At 39.3% G+C, this 19,641-nt stretch overlaps 1 protein-coding gene across 1 annotated transcript; it reads left to right on the top strand.

Moving 5' to 3' along the window:
* Window positions 1–694: 694 nt before the first annotated feature.
* LOC121871873 lies at window positions 695–9,267 on the top strand. The gene is made up of 2 exons (XM_042374448.1): window positions 695–1,129; window positions 9,014–9,267. The coding sequence occupies exons 1-2, from the start codon at window positions 843–845 to the stop codon at window positions 9,129–9,131; spliced, it is 405 nt and encodes a 134-aa protein (XP_042230382.1). The 5' UTR covers window positions 695–842; the 3' UTR covers window positions 9,132–9,267.
* The last annotated feature ends 10,374 nt before the right edge of the window (window positions 9,268–19,641 follow it).

Here is a 19,641-nt window from a genome sequence, read left to right as displayed (position 1 = left end):
AGTTGAAAATTGGGTAGGTAAAAAATCCAAGTTGCCAAATTGAAATATAAATTTAAGGTTTTGAGAATTTTTCTACAACTTCCGATATGAGTGAAGACAATGTGTTCCTACACACCAGCAATATCAATGAAATAATTCAGCAATAAAAGGTAAGTATTGTACTGTATAGTAAGTATTTTAATATTTGACTTTAATGTTGTAGTAGCAATAGAAAAAGGTGTACGAGTTGTTACTTGAGAAACAGTCTTTAAACTATGAATAAAACACCCCAGTAGCAAGTGATTATTATATATTAGGCTGTTTGCTCTCTCATTTAAAAAAGTAAGATTATGATATACTTACTGTATATTGCTCACTTTTAGTAGTGTAATTAGTACAGTACAGGGGTTACTGTATCTATTTTTAGTACAGTATGTACATCTATTTCAGACATTACTGTCATCTACATTATTTCATATTGTATTATGTAAACATTATGAGAGTAAATTAAGTCTAGAATAGGAGTAACAAACTCATCATCACCCCCCCCCCCCTTTTTTTAATCAATGTATTTGGGACAGTTTATTGAACGGACTCTCCTTCCTCCCATAAATTCAGTTTGTTTATACCCCTCCCCTTTTTTAATCAATTTATATAGGACAGTTTATTGAATGGACTCTCCTGCCTGCCATAAATTCTGTTTGTTTCTCCCCCCCTCACTGCAAGAAGCTCCACTGATGTGGCAGAATAGAACGACAAAGTGTACCCATGGGGTGGTGGTGTCACAGCCAATGTGTCTGGGACCCTTGTGACTCCAATAGCCAATCAGTGCACTGACTGCTGCCAGTCTCTCACAAGAACTTATGCCCTTGCCTTTGGGCAGCAGATTTTTTCTGTTATTTTGTGGATTTTTCTCTTCATTGGATGAGGGTTTCATTCCAAGTATGAGTTCTATGGATAGTGAAGTTCCAGGTGGTAATACTCTCTCTGTGTCACAAGAACAGTACTTCGAGGATGTCATCAGCCTTCAGGAAAATGGCGGCAAAACAGCAGATGTGGATGAGGAGGAGGCTCCTGAGAACGGTGTGCTCGACTACTTGAGCCACCTTCAATCCCAAATCAGACAAGCACTGAAGTCTCTCCCATGCCTGTAAGTACTCTATTGGCTGTTATAACTCAGTATTATTACACTAACATGGTCTAGCCCAGGAGTTCTCAATTAGGGGTAAATTTCCCATGCTGGGGTAATTTGACATGTTGGGGGTAACAATTGAATACCGTACAGGGTATATGATTAAAAAAAATTGAAGCCATTCTAAACTGTCTGCCAAGATGGTGCACTATCAGTGGCAGACCTTGGGGGGTGGGGTGTTGAACCTTCCTTTTAATATAAGTCTCACTGGTCTAAATTACGTCAGGTAAAATATCAACTCTTACACATTCTTGGCGAGTGGTATAACATTTAAATGGGCAGCTTGTTATCTGTTTACCAGGAATAGTGACCTGTGGCAGGTGCAGGTAGTTTATCTCTACATTAGCACCTGCCTCTGATCTGTTGGGGTCTAGTCGTTAACATTTCAAAGGAACCGCTAAGTGAGAGGCTGTAGATGTAAAGTGATAGGAATTATGACCTCACATGACAGTGGTTACTGCCAGATTATGGGAAGGGGAGGGGTGGAAGTTAGGGCAGGTGATGATCAGGCTCTGATGGAGACTCACCACACAAAGGAATTAGTCATCAGCAAATTGTGGAAAATTTTGACATCGAGGTTTATTTAAGGGTTATTGTGCAAGATTTTTATCTTGTCTATTTATTTGGCCCATCTGCATTTTTCTTAGATTCAACTTCGAAGTCAAGATAGTCTTACTATGGACCCTTATGTACAGGGCCCCCCCTCTTAGCTGAATAAAATTGTCTGATGTTTACCAAACAAAATATTAAAAGCAGCATCCTCATAGTAAAGGGGTTAGTAGAGATAGTTTACTAATTAGAAGATAAATTGTTGAAAAAAAATTTTTAATTCTTTTTTTTTAGGTTAATATCAATGAAAAATGCACAAATTTATTTATCAATGCTTTAAGATTGAGTAAGTCCAGTGAAGTCATTGGGACAACAGGTTGTCTCATCAGGTAAAGTTTCTTGACCAAGAGTCAAGTGTGAAGTTACACTGTGTTTTACTCTATGAGGTCACCTGTAGCTATACAGTATATATAAGGAGCACAGAACCGAAGTAGGATAAGTGCCGTAAATTAAAAACAAGAGAAAATGCAGTTAAAGTTTGCAAACCTCAAATTACCATAACTGGGACCAGTGAAGATATTGAAGTGATTCAAGTGACAGATTGTAGCATTGTTAGTGCAGATTTAATTGATACTACTGAAAGACATCATGTGTATTGTTTTCGGGCATATCAGCATTTGCCTTGCTTCGGTTCTGTGCTCCTTATATATAACCTTGTTCTTCTGTAACTTCTCTCAGTATCCCCAGAGTTGCCAAAGCATGTCGAAACATTTTCGTAAGAATTTCGTTAACCGAATGTTTGTTTGTTAACCGAAATGAAGATTCTTATGGAAGGTAATTCGTTAACCGAAATTTCGTTAACAGAGGCGTTCGTTAACCGAGGGACCACTGTGTGTGTGTGTGTGTGTGTGTGTGTGTGTGTGTGTGTGTGTGTGTGTGTGTGTGTGTGTGTGTGTATATATATATATATATATATATATATATATATATATATATATATATATATATATATATATATATATATATATATATATATATATATATATATATATATATATATATATATATATATATATATATATATATATCTTGATAAAATCACGGAAAATGGAAACAATTACCTTAGCTTTAAATCTTTATTCAAGACATCTTCAGAGGCAACTGGACTACATGGACAGAGAGAGGCTTAAATATACAGGGTGACCTAAAAACATGAGGTCAGGTCATAATGATGTCATCCACCAATCCCCACACCAACAACGCGTTTTATCATATACGCGGTGCCTCGCCAGAGCTGAACTTTCACTTAACGCGGAATTTTTCATCATATACGCGGGAAGCGGCGCGGGCACGATGCGCACAAGGTCGCCCAGTCATCAAAACATTACCGAGTTCTTCACCCGCCACCCACCACAGCCGGCCCAAGTCAGTGATAGTGATAATTATAGTGAGGATATGGACTTATATGGCCTTTGAGGGGTTTGACAAAGAGGCCCTGCAAGCCTCTGTGGTGGATAGTGATACAATTGATACAAGTGATACAGGTGAGGGCCAATAATCTGCCCTCTGCCTCGGAACCAACCCCCCATCCCCGTGTGCCCAGCCATCTTTTCTACTAATGCAAGTGTTAAAAAACCTAATATTATTGATATTTCTCTTAATTATTAATTGTGTGTGCATACCATCATAAAGTTAAGATAAAATTTTTACTACAACATAGTTGTGTGTCGTCAAAAAGTGGAGTTTGGGGATCGGGCCAGTCTCTATTAGAATTAATCCCATATGTTCTGTTGTTCACTTAACGCGGTTTTCACTTAACGCGGTACCCTGTGGGTTCAATTGACCGCGTTAAGCGGGGTACTACTGTGTATATATATATATAAATATATATATATATATATATATATATATATATATATATATATATATATATATATATATATATATATATATATATATATATATATATATATATATATATATATATATATATATATATATATATATATATATATATATATATATATATATATATATATATATATATATATACCCTCGGTTAACGAACTCAATCCGTTCAGAGGTGGATTAGTTAACGAGTTAGATTAACTTGAAACCATTGTTTCAATGGGTTTTTGGAGCTAGTGGTTCCAGCTCACCGAAAATTTCCTAAATTCAACAAAAATGGTAGAAAAGTTCACTTACTTTGAGGTGTGTATGTAGAAGGCTCCTGGATGATGATGATGATGATGATGATGGGAATTAGAATGGTGGTGGAGGAGAAGGGAGAAGAGAAGGCATTGGGGTGGAAGAGAAGTCACCCCATGGTGCCATTTCACCCATAAAATTTTAGCTCTCTTGGTGTAATTCAAGATTATTTTCTTTAAATCAACACTGCACTGCATTATATATTGTCAATATGTAAAATAAATTTCAATATGACCAATAATTTGCTTGGAAACACAGAAAAAAAGCGTTTAGTTGAAGAGAGTCTCAAGCAAGATGTTACCTCCAGTGAAAACAGAGAGAGACTAACGCCTGTTTGCTGTGTTAAGAGGCTGGATGCCGCGCATTAAACTAGTCACTTTACCTTCAATTATGTTCAATAATTGTTAAAATGACTAAAAAATTTAATATTAAACTTTTAAAATTATTGAAAAGTATAAACTTCTTGATATTTACTAAAATAGTAAGGAATTTAAGCCCTAGAACCGATTAATGTATTGGCGGACTGATACTAAAGCTGGTTGCCCAGTCAGTGTAAGCGAAAACATGTTGAGGTCGGTTTGTAAGAAATTCGTTAACCGAATTTTTGTTCGGTAACCGAATTGAAGATCCTTATGGAAGGCAGTTCGTTAACTGTATATGTATATATATATATATATATATATATATATATATATATATATATATATATATATATATATATATATATATACAGTTGTACCCCACTTAACGTGGTCAATTGAACCCAGAGGGTCCCGCGTTAAGTGAACAACAGAACATATGGGATTAATTCCAATAGAACCCAGCCCGACCCCCAAACTCCACTTTTTGACGACACATAACTATGTTGTAGTAAAAATTCTATCTTAACTTTATGATGGTATGAAAAAACAAGTAATATAGAAGAGGTTAGGTTAGGAAAGATAAAGGTTAACATAGGAAAAATAAAGAATAGGTTAAAAAACGAAAAATTTTGTGGAACACTTACGGTAGTAGAAGAGATGGGTCAGCATACGGGGATGGAGGCTGGTTCCGAGGCAGAGGGCAGATTACTGGCCCTCAGGTGAATCACCATTACTAGGTGAATCAACATCACTGTCACTTCCAGTTGTCAGGGCTTCCCTGACAAATCCCTCAAAGTCAACTTCACTTTCACTATCACTGGCTTGGGCTGGCTGTGGTGGGTTGCGGGCGAAGAACTCGGTTATGCTTTGCTGACGGCTGGTGTTGATGTTGTCGTGATACACCTTGATGTACGGCTCCATAGCCTGCACCAGTCGGGTATGGAAGACTTCATAGCGTTCATCGTCATTGTCGCGGGAAAGGACGGACTTAATTTTTTCTGTAAACTCTATGACACACTTAATATCACTATGACTTAAACTAGGTTCTTCGGAGAATGACGCACCTTCTTCCTCCTCTTCACTGGCGTGTTCTTCTTCCAACATCTCGTCGGCAGTCACTTCAGGATCTTTGATCACCTCCAGGATGTCTTCGTTGGTGTTCTCGGAGAAGCCTTCAGCTGTAATATTGAGCGCAGCTTCTCTGGCAAGGTCCACTGCTACTGCAACAGTCTGAACCTCACCAGTCACAGGTTCACTCCTCCTCTCACCTGGTATGCCATGCAACACATGTCTCCATGCGTGACGAATCGTAGCAATAGTCAGCAGATCCCATGCCTCCACCAAGAAGTCTACAGCTTGTTTAACGTTAAACTTCTTCCAAAATTGTTTGACGAGAAGTTCTTGAGTCGCCGCCTCTTGTTCCTTGTCCTCGTCGCTTTTGCTCTCGCTGTCGGTGTCACCCAGCTTACGCAACTCATCCTTGGTGTTGGTAGAGTCGTTTAGGAGCTTGAACTTCTTTGCAGAGTACGCAGCTTTCACATTGCAGATCAACTCCTGGTCCATGGGCTGGATTAATGACGTAGTGTTGGGAGGAAGGAAGACCACTTTTACGTTGGGGTGACGATCCATAAGTAGGGGCGAGTGTCCAGGTGCGTTGTCAAGGAGCAACAAAATATTGAATGGAACATTCTGTTGCTCGCAGAATTTCTGCACGTCAGGAACAAAACAGTTGTCAAACCAGAAGAGGGACAGAGAAAAGGACATCCACGCCTTACGTGCGGTTAGCCAGTGGACATTAAGCTTGTTCATGTCCATATTCTTGTAGGCGTGCGGCTTGCGGGCTTTGTGAATCACCGATAACTTTGGTTTACAGGTACCGGAGGCATTGGTGGTAAACAGGACGGTGATGCGTTCCTTCTGCATCTTCCGGCCCCTTACCTTGCTCGCAGACTGGACAACGAAGGTCTTGGAAGGTAACTTTTTCCAGAAAAGACCAGATTCGTCCATGTTAAACACCTGGTCGTCACTGTACTGTCCTTCCTCCATAATCTCACGTAAAAACGGAGGAAAATCTCTAGCAGCCACACGGTCAGCACTCGCTTCCTCACCACCAATGTTGATGTTGGTGATCTTGTTCCTCTTCTTAAACCTATGCAGCCAACCAGAGGAAGCATTGAAGGGTTTGGGCTCTGCAATTCCCAGTTTACGTGTCACTGCTGCGTATAGCTCACGTGCGTACTCATGCACTGAGCGCGTGTCCACCGCCATGTTGCGTCGCGCCTGACGCACCAAATAACTCACCAGCAAATTTTCCACTTTTGCCAGCACCCTGTTCTGGCAATACCTGATAGATGAAGCACCTGCAGACTTTGTGATTTTCATGTGCTCTTTGATCTTGGCTGCATCCTTCTTGATCGTACGAATCGTAGATTCGTTGACGCCATGCTGGCGCGCGAGATCAACTTGCCGTCTTCCTTTCTCCAAATCTTGAACAATTTGGTACTTCACCTCGTAGCTTAATGAACGTCGTGTCTTCTTTGGCTTAGTGCCGCTGGGTCCAGGTAAGGAAAGGTCTCTCTCTGGGGGCGGTGGTGGTCCGGCGGAAGCCATTTTACGGAACAATGGATGCTCGTTAACCCGGGGTGGCCTTGAGGGATGAAACTGCCGCGGCTAGGTCAAGCGTCGTCTCTCCTCCCTCCCTCCCTCCCCGGGGTGGTCACGTCATAATACTTTAAGCCAATTACAGCTAGCAGCAGAGGGGGGTAGGGATGCATGGCCAATCACAGTCCGATACGTCATATGACGTCAGTGATAACGCAACAAAGACACACACTGCGCAACCTTACCGCGCGGCTTGCCCAAGCGGAGGGAGGAGGAGGGAGAGGCAGGCAGGCGGGCGGGCGGGTGGCGCGTGGCGCGTGGGCAAAATCTAAAAATAGCATCTCGAGCCGGACACTCACCGCGTATATGTGGAAAAAATCTGTGTTAAGTGAAAGTTCAGCTCTGGCAAGGCACCGCGTATATGCGAAAACGCGCTAAGTGAAACTGCGTTAGGCGGGGTAATACTGTGTATATATATATATATACAGGTAGTTCTGCTATAACGCGATAATTGTGTTCTTGTAAAATATCGTGTTATAGAAAATCGCGTAATAGAAATAACAGGGCTTATGAAGAAAATAGGGTTAGGTGCAGTTTACTCGAAATCGAAAAAATTTAGTAGTTAGCCTAACACAAAGGATAGCACAGTCTAAATAAATGTTACATTCATATCTAATAATGAAATCATACAGTAAATTTAACACTTTACCTTGAAAAAATATGAATGTAACTTGATGTGGGAGAAGGGTGATTTTGAGGTTGATAACATCAAGCTTCTCTTCAAGTGTTATATCCTTTCTTTTACGATAATCACCGGGAATTCTATCATCAGAATGCTTTTTGGAGATATTCTTCTTTACCATATTCACAGTTAATACCACAAAATTGGAGAAATATTAAGCAAAAATCGCGTTATAGCAAACAAGCGATCGCGTTATACAAATATTGTTCCGAATTCATAAATCGCGTTAGAGCAAATTCGCGTTATAGCAGAACTCACTGTATATATATATATATATATATATATATATATATATATATATATATATATATATATATATATATATATATATATATATATATATATATATATATATATATATATATATATATATATATATATATATATATATATATATATATATATATATATATATATATATATATATATATATATATATATATATATATATATATATATATATATATATATATATAGTGGGGTATGCTATAACGAATCTAATTGGTTCTAGAACCTTGTTCGTTATAGCATTCGTTTGTTATAGGATTAATCCGTTCCAGGCCCCCAAATACAACCACTTAACACTGAAAAATATAATATAAAATTGTAAAAATTGTAAAAAGTGCATAAATATGCATCTAAACCCCTGAAATAAAGAATATCATTAATATTTGTAATAATAAAACAATAAATTAGAAAAAAAAAAAATTAAATTATGTTCGTTGTAGGAGTTTCGTTCGTTATAGCATTCTCAATTTTATAGGTAAAACCGTTTGTTATAGGAATATTCGTAGTAGGATCCGTTCGTTATAGCATACCCCACTGTATATATATATATATATATATATATATATATATATATATATATATATATATATATATATATATATATATATATATATATATATATATATATATATAATATAATATAATATAATATAATATAATAATATAATATATATATATATATATATATATATATATATATATATATATATATATATATATATATATATATATATATATATATATATATATATATATATATATATATATATATATATATATATATATATACACAGCTCTCCCCCGACTTGCGTCCTACTCGACCTACGACCACCTGCACTTACGACCTGCCTCAGTCCGTAACGACCATCCGCACATACGACCACCGCAGTCGGTACCAACATTTTTTTCAAATGACGTGCGCATTTTCTATACCGAAACGTTTCCGTCCCGTACGAGAGCGTGGCGTGGCTTGGGTTGCCGCGTGGCTACAGCACCCACGCCGTAGAGCGCTTAGTTGGTGTTTGGCTGTCGTTGTGTCCGCAACTGATCGTGCTGTGTACTGACATTATTTTCGTATTTAATTTACTTCAGAATGACTGGAAAGCGTACAAGTGAGAGTGCTGGTGGTGCTCAGAAGAAAAGGAGACAGTCAATTACTTTTGAGACGAAAATGAAGATAATAATGCAGTATAAAAATGGAAAACTATAGCAACAATTTCACCTGATCGAGGCTTCTCATACTCGACCATATCTACTATTTTGAAGGACAAGGAACGTATTCGTGAGGTAGTGAAAGGATCAGCACCTATAAAGGGAACTATAATAACGAAGAAAAGACAAGGTCCCATTCATGAGATGGAAAAATTACTTGTGATATGGATGGAAGACCAGATACAAAAGCATGTACCCTTAAGCCTTCTAACCCTACAGGCAAAGGCAAGAAGCCTTTTTGAAAGCCTGAAGGAGCAGGCAGGAGATGAGTGTGAGCAAACCTTTACAGCAAGTCATGGGTGGTTTAACAGATTTAAGAACCGCTACAGTTTACATAATGTTAAGGTGAGTGGAGAGGCAACTAGTGCTGATGTTGTTGCTGCCGAAGCTTTAAGGAGGAGCTAGATCGTGTGATCGTGGAAGGAAATTATTTGCCTGAGCAAATATTCAATGAGGATGAAACTGGATTATTATGGAAGCGCATGCCTGAACGGACATACATCCAGAAAGAGGCGAAAACAATGCCAGGATTCAAGGCATTCAAGGACCGAATTACACTTCTGTTGGGGAGGAATGTAGCTGGTTTCAAGTTAAAGCCCTTTATGATCTATCATTCAGAGAACCCCAGGCCTTTTAAACATGTCAGCAAGCACACACTGCCAGTGTTTTATCGCAGTAACAAGAAAGCATGGATGACCCTAGTACTGTTTGAGGATTGGTTCATGACTTGTTTCATTCCTCGAGCCATGGAGTATTGTTTGCAACAAGGGATTGCATTCAAGATTTTGTTAACTTTGGATAATGCTCCGGGACACCCACCACACCTGGACGACATGCACCCTGATGTGAAGGTAGTCTACATTCCACCTAACACTACCTCTGTCATCCAACCCATGGATCAAGGTGCTATTGCAGCTTTTAAAGCTAATTATTTACGTACGACCTTCGCTCAGGCTGTTGCTGCTACTGAAGGTGAGAAAACGCTCAAGAGAGTTTTGGAAGGACAACAACATTTTGACATGTAAAAAGAACATTATTGCAGCATGGGATGAGGTTACAGAACAGTGCATGAATGGAATACGGAAGAAAGTCCCAAAAAGATATGTGAACAGTTCCAGAGGATTTAATGAAGACGAAGTAATTCCTGAGATTAGTAACAAGATAGTGGAGTTGGATAAACAGCTTGAGTTAGAAATTGATAATGAAGATGTTGAACAGTTGGTTGAAAGTGTAGCAGAAGAGCTAAGTAACGAGGATTTTATCTAACTGGAAGCACAGAAAAATGCAGAGGAAGAAGAGTCTAAATGTAGAAGAACCTGCACCCCCCAAAAAAAAATTTCAGTGAAGCAAATGGCAGAGGCATTTGCTACAATTAATAAGGGGATGCAAATGTTTGACGGAATGGATCTAAATGTTGAGCGTTTTGCCAAAGTTGACAGAATGATCCAAGATGCACTTGCTTGCTACAGGGAGATTTATAAGGAAAAGAAAAAGCAAACTGTGCAGTCTAAATTGGACATCTATTTTAAGAAGTCCCCCATTGCTGTCTCCTCACACACCACCAGTGCTGCCTCTTCACTCCCTAAAGATGATCCAATACCTTCAACCAGCAAGTTTCCCCTGTACATTAACCTGTCTGAAGAAAGCGACATTGATGACCCACCCAGCCCTGTCTCCTCCTCTGCTTCATCCAATAAATATAATCTCCATGTATACCTGTAAATAGAAAATTATGGGGGCCCCATGTGCATTCAGCTGACTACATTAAAGGTAAGTGCACAGTAACACTGTATCCATTCTTCATTATTGATTACTTTTACTGTACTGTATTACATTATAGGCTTTATATGTACAGGTATTATTTTTTTCATTTCCGACTTACGACCTGGATTTGTGTCCCGAACCCCGTCATAAGTTGGGGAGGAGCTATATAACTAAACCATTTTGTATTCGTATTCATCAATGGGCGGAGGTGGTGGAGCGAGTGTGTGGTGGGTAGTGAAGCAGAGGAGGTGGGAGGGGAGGGGGAGGAGGGAGGGAGGGAGAGGAGGAGGGTGGTGAGTCACTGATACTCGGCGGCTGCCTCCTCCTCCCGAGAGCGTAGCGAGCAAGACGAAAGAGGGTGATGCACCGTAAAAAGTAGTCCATGACAACGCAAAAACAACGTTAAATTGTGTCGTCGAGATGTTATCCGAATTATTGGTATCTAAAGAGTAGCGACGTTGTACCGAAACAACGTTAATCGGGGCAACGATATACGAGGACTTACTGTACAGGTAGACCCCAATTATTGAAGCTTCAGTTTACAAATTTTCAAAGATAAAAAAAAATAAAAAAAAATTTCCCATGCTGCAGTTTACAAACGAAAATAATGAAGCCCCCCTCCCTACATTATTATTTTTTTTATAAATTTTGACCAGCATCGAAAGATGATGTACTGCCACTGGCATCTCAGGGTTTCCTGCACTGGACCTGATCAATTTACAGTACAGTACTGCACATTACTCTACTGTCTTGTACAGGCGGTACTTGTTTATCATCATGAATTCATGCCATAGGCAGAATGACATTCAACAAAACCCAAAATCCCACAGGCCCAGTGTTACAAGCGAAGGCAATACTTGTACTGTATTACCTTTAGATAAGCTTAGAGCAACTAACATATTCAATGATAAATCTATGCATGAAAACTGTGCTGAAGCCAAAAACACATGCAGTAGGCTTTGTTTGTAAACATAAAGGACATTAGGTTTTGTTTCGATGTGCCACTGTGGTTCGATTAGTCACTTTTGGCCACATACCTTAAAGTATGGGGTATTATTATCGTTTCGGTCATGTAGTGAATTTTAGGATTTTAGTTTTGGAATCGGTAGTTTCCATAATTTTAAGACACTTTTCTTCTATAGCATTTCTGTCGGAAATTTAAAAATTATGAGTATTTTAACCGATAAAATTACCAACTACAGTATGTTACTTGTTGGAAGTGGGCAGGGCTTTGAAGTAGACGGAAAACCTAACCTAATGTTTCCTAACTTGTAAAAATGTAAAGAATCACTTTCGATTTTATGGATCCCTCCTCATCTGAACACCAAACCCAACACATTCTAAAAACCGAAACAACACCATCACCTACTAAACACCGAACATATGAATAAGGTTAACTTTTTATAGTTTTAGGATTTTTATAGTTTAGGAAACATTAGGTCAAGTTTTCTCTCTCCCCCCCTCTCCCCCCTCTCCCTCCCCCCCTCCCCCTCTCCCCTCTCCCTCTCCCCTCTCCCTCCCTCCCCCTCTCCCTCTCCCCTCTCCCTCTCTCCCTCTCCCTCTCTCCCCCTCTCCCTCTCCCTCTCTCCCCTCTCCCTCTCCTCCTCCTCCCTCTCCTCTCTCTCTCTCTCTCTCCTCTCTCTCCCTCTCTCCCTCTCTCTCTCTCTCTCTCTCTCTCTCCTCTCTCTCTCTGTGTATATATATATATATATATATATATATATATATATATATATATATATATATATATATATATATATATATATATATATATATATATATATATATATATATATATATATATATACACAGTAAAAGTCCAAAAATCCAGATGCCAGAAATCCGGACCACCCGAGAATCCGGACTTTTCAAAAACAATTTTTTTTTTAGCGGGCATTTGTGTGCATGTGCGCATGCGTGAGCGCCACAGCTGCACAGCGACAACAAGCGACCACGTGGTCGCCACTTTAAAATGGGCAATCAAACTGTGACAACATACAATATATACTCGTCTATAACCCTCCCTCGTTATCAGTCGACCCTGATTTTTTGACCAAGAAATCGTTAATTTATGATATTCCTCGTTTATAGTTCCACCCATGTTTTTGAGGGTAATGGAACAACAAAACCACTAAAAACACTCTACGTCCTATAAACTGAGGCTCGCCGTGCATGAAACACAAGTGCTGAAGGCAAATTTTTTACCATTTATTATTACGACACTTTACACTGAAACGCGGGTAGTTTCAACAAAAATATTGTATATTTCCATTTAAGTATTTATTCAAGTCAATTAGGAGGGAATATTATTGAAATACAACAGTTTTTAAACTAAACCATTCGAAAAGCGATTACGGTAACATCTTTTGAACGAAAGAAAGCGAAAGTCATTGTTTTCGTCATGATTTTATCCCACTTTCCACTGTAATACGTATGTAATTTCAGGAAAAATATTACATTTCCGTGAATGTATTATATCAAGCACAGTATGAATAGAATATCATTGTAATATATCAGAATTTTAACTGAAAACTATTAAAAAAACGAGTAACATCTCAAGAACATCGGAAGCTTAGGTAAAGTCTTTTGTTTTCGTCATGTATTTTATCCTATTTTACATTGAAATACGTCACGTTTCCACAAAACTACTATTTATCTCCGAGAATATATTCATTCAGGCGCAGTTTAGGTAAAATAGACGAGTGATGTAATAGTTTTTTAACTGAAAACGATTCGAAAAACACGTACCCTCTAGCCCTGTTCAAAGAGAGGACTGGGAGAAGCTGTTTGGTGCTGCAGACGATGACAAGGAAAATGATTTTGATGGATTTTAATGAAAATATTCAGAAATATGGTATCGTAGTATTTATTCAAGTCAATTAGGATAGAATATTATTGTAATACAACAGTTTTTGAACTGAAAACCATTCGAAAAGCGATTACGGTAACATCTTTTGAACGAAAGAAAGCGAAAGTCATTGTTTTCATCACGATTTTATCCCACTTTCCACTGTAATACGTACGTTCAGCAAAAATATTACATTTCCGTGAATGCATTATATCAAGCACAGTATGAATAGAATACCATTGTAATATAACAATATTTTGAGTCCTACTCTTTCCATTTACAGAGTACTGTACAAGCCCATAATAATGGCTCCTAAAGTAGATAAACTTCGTTGTGTGAAGAGAAAGAAGAACACATTGAAATTGAGTGACAAACTTGAAATAATTAAGAAACTAGATCGTGGTGTGAGCAATACTGTTCTAATGGAAACGTACGACATTGGAAAGTCTACAATTTATGATATATAAAAGGCAAAGAATAAAATTTAGAATTCACAGCTTTTTCATTAAAACTGCTCGTTTTGATAAATGAAGAATGCTATATTTGCAAATGAATAAACTATCAAAATGTACCTGTTCATTTCTTCTTTATTCTTCATTAAATTTGAATTTTAAAAGTACTGCCTGAGAATCTGGAAAATCCGAAAATCCGGACCGACCCAATCCCCAAGCAGTCCGGATTTTTGGACTTCTACTGTACTGTATATATATATATCCTTTAAACAAGTAATATTGTTGGTAATTTTATCGATTAAAATACTTGAAAAATATATATTTCCGATGGAAATGCTATAAAAGGAAAGTGTCTTAGAATTGTTTAAATTACTGATTCCAATACCTGTACAGTCAGTTCTGCTATAACGCGATAGTTGTGTTCTTGTAAAACATCGTGTTATAGAAATTCGCGTAATAGAAATAACAGGGCTTATGGAGAAAATAGGGTTAGGTGCAGATTACTACTCGAAATCGATAAAATTTTAGTAGTTAGCCTAACACAAAGGATAGCACAGTCTAAATAAATGTTACATTCATATCTAATAATGAAATCATACAGTAAATGTAACACTTTACCTTGAAAAAATATGAATATAACTTGATGGGGGAGAAGGGTGATTTTGAGGTTGATAACATCGAGCTTCTCTTCAAGGGTTATAGCCTTTCTTTTACAATTATCACCGGGAATGCGATGAAGAGAATGCTTCTTGGAGATATTCTTCTTTACCATATTCACAGTTAATGCCACAAAATTGGAGAAATAGTAAATGCTAAAATCGCGTTATAGCAAACAAGCGTTCGCGTTATACAAATATCGTTCCTCTATTCATAAATCGCGTTAGAGCCAATTCGCGTTGTCAAAACACGCGTTATAGCAGAACTCACTGTACTAAAAATTCTAAAATTCGCTACATGACTGAAACGATAATTTACCAAGTATGGAAAAACATTTGGTTTTTGGTCGCAACCTCCACTACTTAACTAAACTCAATGTTGAAATTACAATGACAATTAATCTATAAACAACAAATTAGAGTGGTTCACTAAGCCACACCATCACCTAAAGTGATGGCATTCTGGATGCTTTAGGTCAAGAAAGACTTTCCAAATTTAGGCTCTCCTACCTCTCCAAACTTATATTAGTGTGTGAAACATAGTGTCAGTATGCATGCAAATGTCAACCACAGGACTTTTGGTCAGGGAAGAAGGTGAACATGTGATCACTGGTTGTGATGATGGTTCTCAGGCGAGTCTGTGTACCCAGTGCATTGCTTTAACCACATGCCTCACCACCTGTCTTGTCAATTTCCTGCATAAAAATTTTTACCCACCCTGTCTCCCTCTTGTACTGCTTTCATTTCCTGCTAATGCCTTATCCTCTTCTACAATTACCTCCCCATTCCTTCATTTATCTTTCCCCTCCCCATTCCTTCATTTATCTTTCCCCTCCCCATTCCTTCATTTACCTTTCCCCTCCCATTCCTTCACTTCTCTTACCCCTCCCATTCCTTCACTTCTCTTACCCCTCCCCTACTCATTTCCCATAGTCGTTCCTCCCCTCCACTACTCATTTCCCACAATCTCCCCAACCCCTACTCAGATCCCATAGTTGCCCCCCTACTCATATCCCATAGTCGCCCCTCCCTCCATACTCATATCCCATAGTCGCCCCCTCCCTCCCATACTCATATCCCATAGTCGCCCCCTCCCCTCCCATACTCATATCCCATAGTCGCCCCCCTCCCCTACTCATATCCCATAGTCGCTCCCCTACTCACTTCCCATAGTCTACCCCTCCCCTACTCATTTCCCATAGTCGTTCCTCCCTTCCCCTACTCATATCCCATAGTCTCTCCTCCCCTTCCCTACTCATTTCTCACAGTCGCCCCTCCCCTCTCAAATCTCATTTCCAATACCAGCCTCTTCTTTCAGTTTCTGTCTTATTCTAGTACGTATTGTACTTGGTTATTTACTCTTTCCTCCTCCTTTGCTCTCCTCAACTTTACCTGTTTTAGATTGGTGCCTAACTCCCTAGAAGGACTGAGGTATATACAATCTGAAACCGGTAAATCCTTTCTGGTTGGTGGTAAACATTGATAGTGGAAGCACTTCACCCACCCAACACATCCACTTATCGGGAGGTTTTAAAGATTTTTGGATCACCTGAAGTTTATGCACCCTTGCATATTTCACCTGATGATTAAACACCCTAATGCTAACCTAAACTAACTACCACAGGTAGCATTTTGGTGTTTAATCATCAGATGAAATGCTGTAGCTGCCTAATCCGATATATCTTTAAATATTTAAATGCTCTAGATATTCGTGTAGGAAATGCTTTAATTTGTAAAGATTATACCCTGTGCCTGAGTTGTCATGCTTGGAATGAGCGAGTGTTTTTAGTTTAACAAATTGTGAATGTGAATGCAAGAGTGATAAGGAAAGAATGAGTGATTGGGCGAGAATAAAGGACTGCAATTAAAAAGGAGGATGAGTGAGGGACCGGGGTAACAATGAGAATAGAGTGGGCGAATGGGTGATCGGGTGCTGCATGCATGAGACAAGGTAAGAGAACGAATGAATGTATGAACTTGGCGAGCGTGTAGTGGAGTAAGCGTTGAGGAGAGAGGGAGGTAGGTGAGCTGTTGGCGCGTGACCACAGACTGACTATTCTCACCTCAGCTGACTGACCACAGATATATAGTATCTGTGTGGTATGCAAGCTGCTCATGACTTTGAACAATTGATGTGTACCCAGTGAACGATAGCTTTGATTGACCTATTGAACTGATAATTATCTACCCAGTGCAGTATTGGTTTTTCAAGTTATATTTTACTGTCAAAATTTTTCAATATCGTCAGTAAACAGTAGTTTCTACTGTACGTACTGTGAAACAACATCGGACAACCCGGAAGTTCCGGAAAATGGCCCAACCAAATGTAAACTTGTAACGCCCCAAATTTTGCCTGGTTCGTACAGTAGCCGTCAGTCGTTATGCCCCAGGCGATTGCTCATAACAGCTGGTGATGTGGCCTCGCCTGGCTACACTTATACAAGAGGAAGATGTACTGTACTATTTTAGAAAATTACCACGAACCTTGGCCGTTGAACTATTTTTTCCAGACAAAATTTGTTTGTGTCTATTAAAAAAAACCATTTCGTGATCTGAGGCTACCAATGCATAATTGTATTGTCAATTAACATGATTCCCCACAGCTGAGCATAATTTCAGACCCCAGACCTTAGCCCGAGGCATTCTCCAACTTCCCTCCCAAGGCTCCCATTCACCACCAACCAAGTTGCCTCTGAGGCTCTGATGTCTTGAATAAAGACGAAAGCTAAGGTGCTCCATTGTTTCCATTTCCCTGTGTGATTTTATCAAGGTTTATCTTATCCATGTTTTCATTGTGGATCTACATTAAATATATATGCTGATAACCACAAGGAAAGAAGAAAACAGGAAGTTCCCAAGCGCTTTCGTGTAATTCACACCTTCAGGGGTGAGTACAGACTAAGGAGTACAAAACAAGGTGTATATATACAGAGGAGGGTGAGACCAGGTCCACAATGGTCAGGTATGAGGTAATGACCCTACTAATCTTTAAATAGCACGGCAACGGTCGGTAGTCAGATCAGAGGGTAAGGTGACCCAACCAAATTTCCAAGTATCCTGGTGGTCCAGCGGTTAGCGTTCCCCGGTCACAGTCATAGGCTTGTGGGCCGTGGGTTCGAATCCTGGCGGGTTGAGGTGTTGATTGTATATATATATATATATATATATATATATATGAGGACTTCATTATACAATGTCTCACTATAGTGCGTTTTTTCTCAGCTGAGAAAAAACGCACTATAGTCAGGAATCGAACCCCACCTTTAATAATACCTAACAACCATGTAAACTCATACCCACTTATAACTGAAAAGTCAGGGTTATTGACGTTGTGAGGCATGAATCAGCCAACACCGTCATCCCCTCAGTCTCTCAACCCGCCCTCCCTCCCCCCCTTGACAGTGAGTGTGTGGGGTATGAGATGTTTAGGTTCAGACTCAGGATGGGATAAGAACATAAGAATGGGGGAAACTGCAGCGGGCCTATTGGCCCAAACTGGGCAGTCCCGTTTACACCCAACCCCTATTGTTCATATGAGCATCCAACCTATGTTTGAAGCAATTCAGCGTATTCGAGTTAATGATGATATTTGGAACAAGTTACCAAATATCATCGTGCTCAACACTGAAACCTAAACCTCAAATGAAGGTAGGACTATAATAGCCCTTATCATGAGGGTGGCGGCTTAGTAGTTGACCCCCGCTCCGTGGGTGGCGCTGGTTGACCTAGACCACGAGGCATACACTGGGGAATTCGTGGGGTCGGCTACGCAGCGACAAACAGCGTTTGTAGGGGAGAAATCCACTACAGGTGCAGTGAGCGTACGACCTGCTTCTCATTCTCTATAGCCCTCTACATATTATAACATTACTCTTTCTCACCGTATCACAATCTCCCTTGATACTACATGTACATCTTGATCCATTTTTCACTATTTTGAATTTATAGTGACAAAGCCACAATTTGACAGTATCCTGCGGTAAAAACAAAAATAGGCGAGGAAAGGGAAGGGCGTAGGGAGGAGGGTTATTAAACTTGAACCCAGCGTGTACCCCTAGGCTCTTTTTTTTTCTCAAGTTCAGTAAGCTATTATTGTGGTGGTGGTGATATTGAAGTCACCTCTGAGTTTTTTTTGTGTGTGTGAGAGAGATTCAGTATTTGTATTTGTTTACGTACTTGGTCGCGCGAGCTTGAGCATGTTTCATCTTATACGAGTGTTTGCTTGTTTTTTTTTGTTTTTTTTTGGTGCCTACTAACAACTGGTTGACAGTTTACCCTACCTTAATTGCACTCGTTGGACCGTACGAAGAATCCCCCCCCCCCCACTCCCAGGTCGCTTTAGGGGGAACTTTGTCTGTTGGGTGCGTTTGGGGTGCATATTCTTCAGTTGATGACCAGGTAATGCGGTCACGCCGATCAGTGACAACCACGGTGAGGTAGGGTTTACCTTTGCCAAGTTAGAGGTTAGGTTAGCCCGTAATCTAAGTAACCTAACCAATATTGCAGCTACGTATACACACACACAGTGCTTTATTGTATTTTTGTGTCCTGATTTACATAATACATTCATTAGTTGACTTAAGGTACCAAAATTAGTGATGGGAAAGTCATTTGTCAGTAAAACAGTAAAGAACAGCTTGGGTGGGGGGGATTCTTCAGTTGGTCACAGTTGGGAGAGATTTTTGAATAGGCTACTTTGGGTCGGGGAGAACTTTCATAATGATCCCTTGTAGGGTTATGAGATATTGGTTCACACTCAGGATGGGATGGAGAAAGGAAACTATCAAT

This window comes from Homarus americanus, unplaced genomic scaffold, assembly GCF_018991925.1.
Source record: "Homarus americanus isolate GMGI-L3 unplaced genomic scaffold, GMGI_Hamer_2.0 scaffold39675, whole genome shotgun sequence".
Classification (NCBI taxonomy): Eukaryota; Metazoa; Arthropoda; class Malacostraca; order Decapoda; family Nephropidae; genus Homarus; species Homarus americanus.
Note: the sequence above shows the minus strand (reverse complement) of the source record. Positions and strands in the feature narration are given on the sequence as shown.

Coding starts and splice junctions, on each gene's coding strand:
- LOC121871873 (XM_042374448.1), top strand. CDS start 843: ATGCCCTTGCCTTTGGGCAGCAGATTTTTTCTGTTATTTTGTGGATTT. Junction 1,130..9,013: donor CTGAAGTCTCTCCCATGCCT/GTAAGTACTCTA, acceptor AATTTACTTCAG/AATGACTGGAAAGCGTACAA.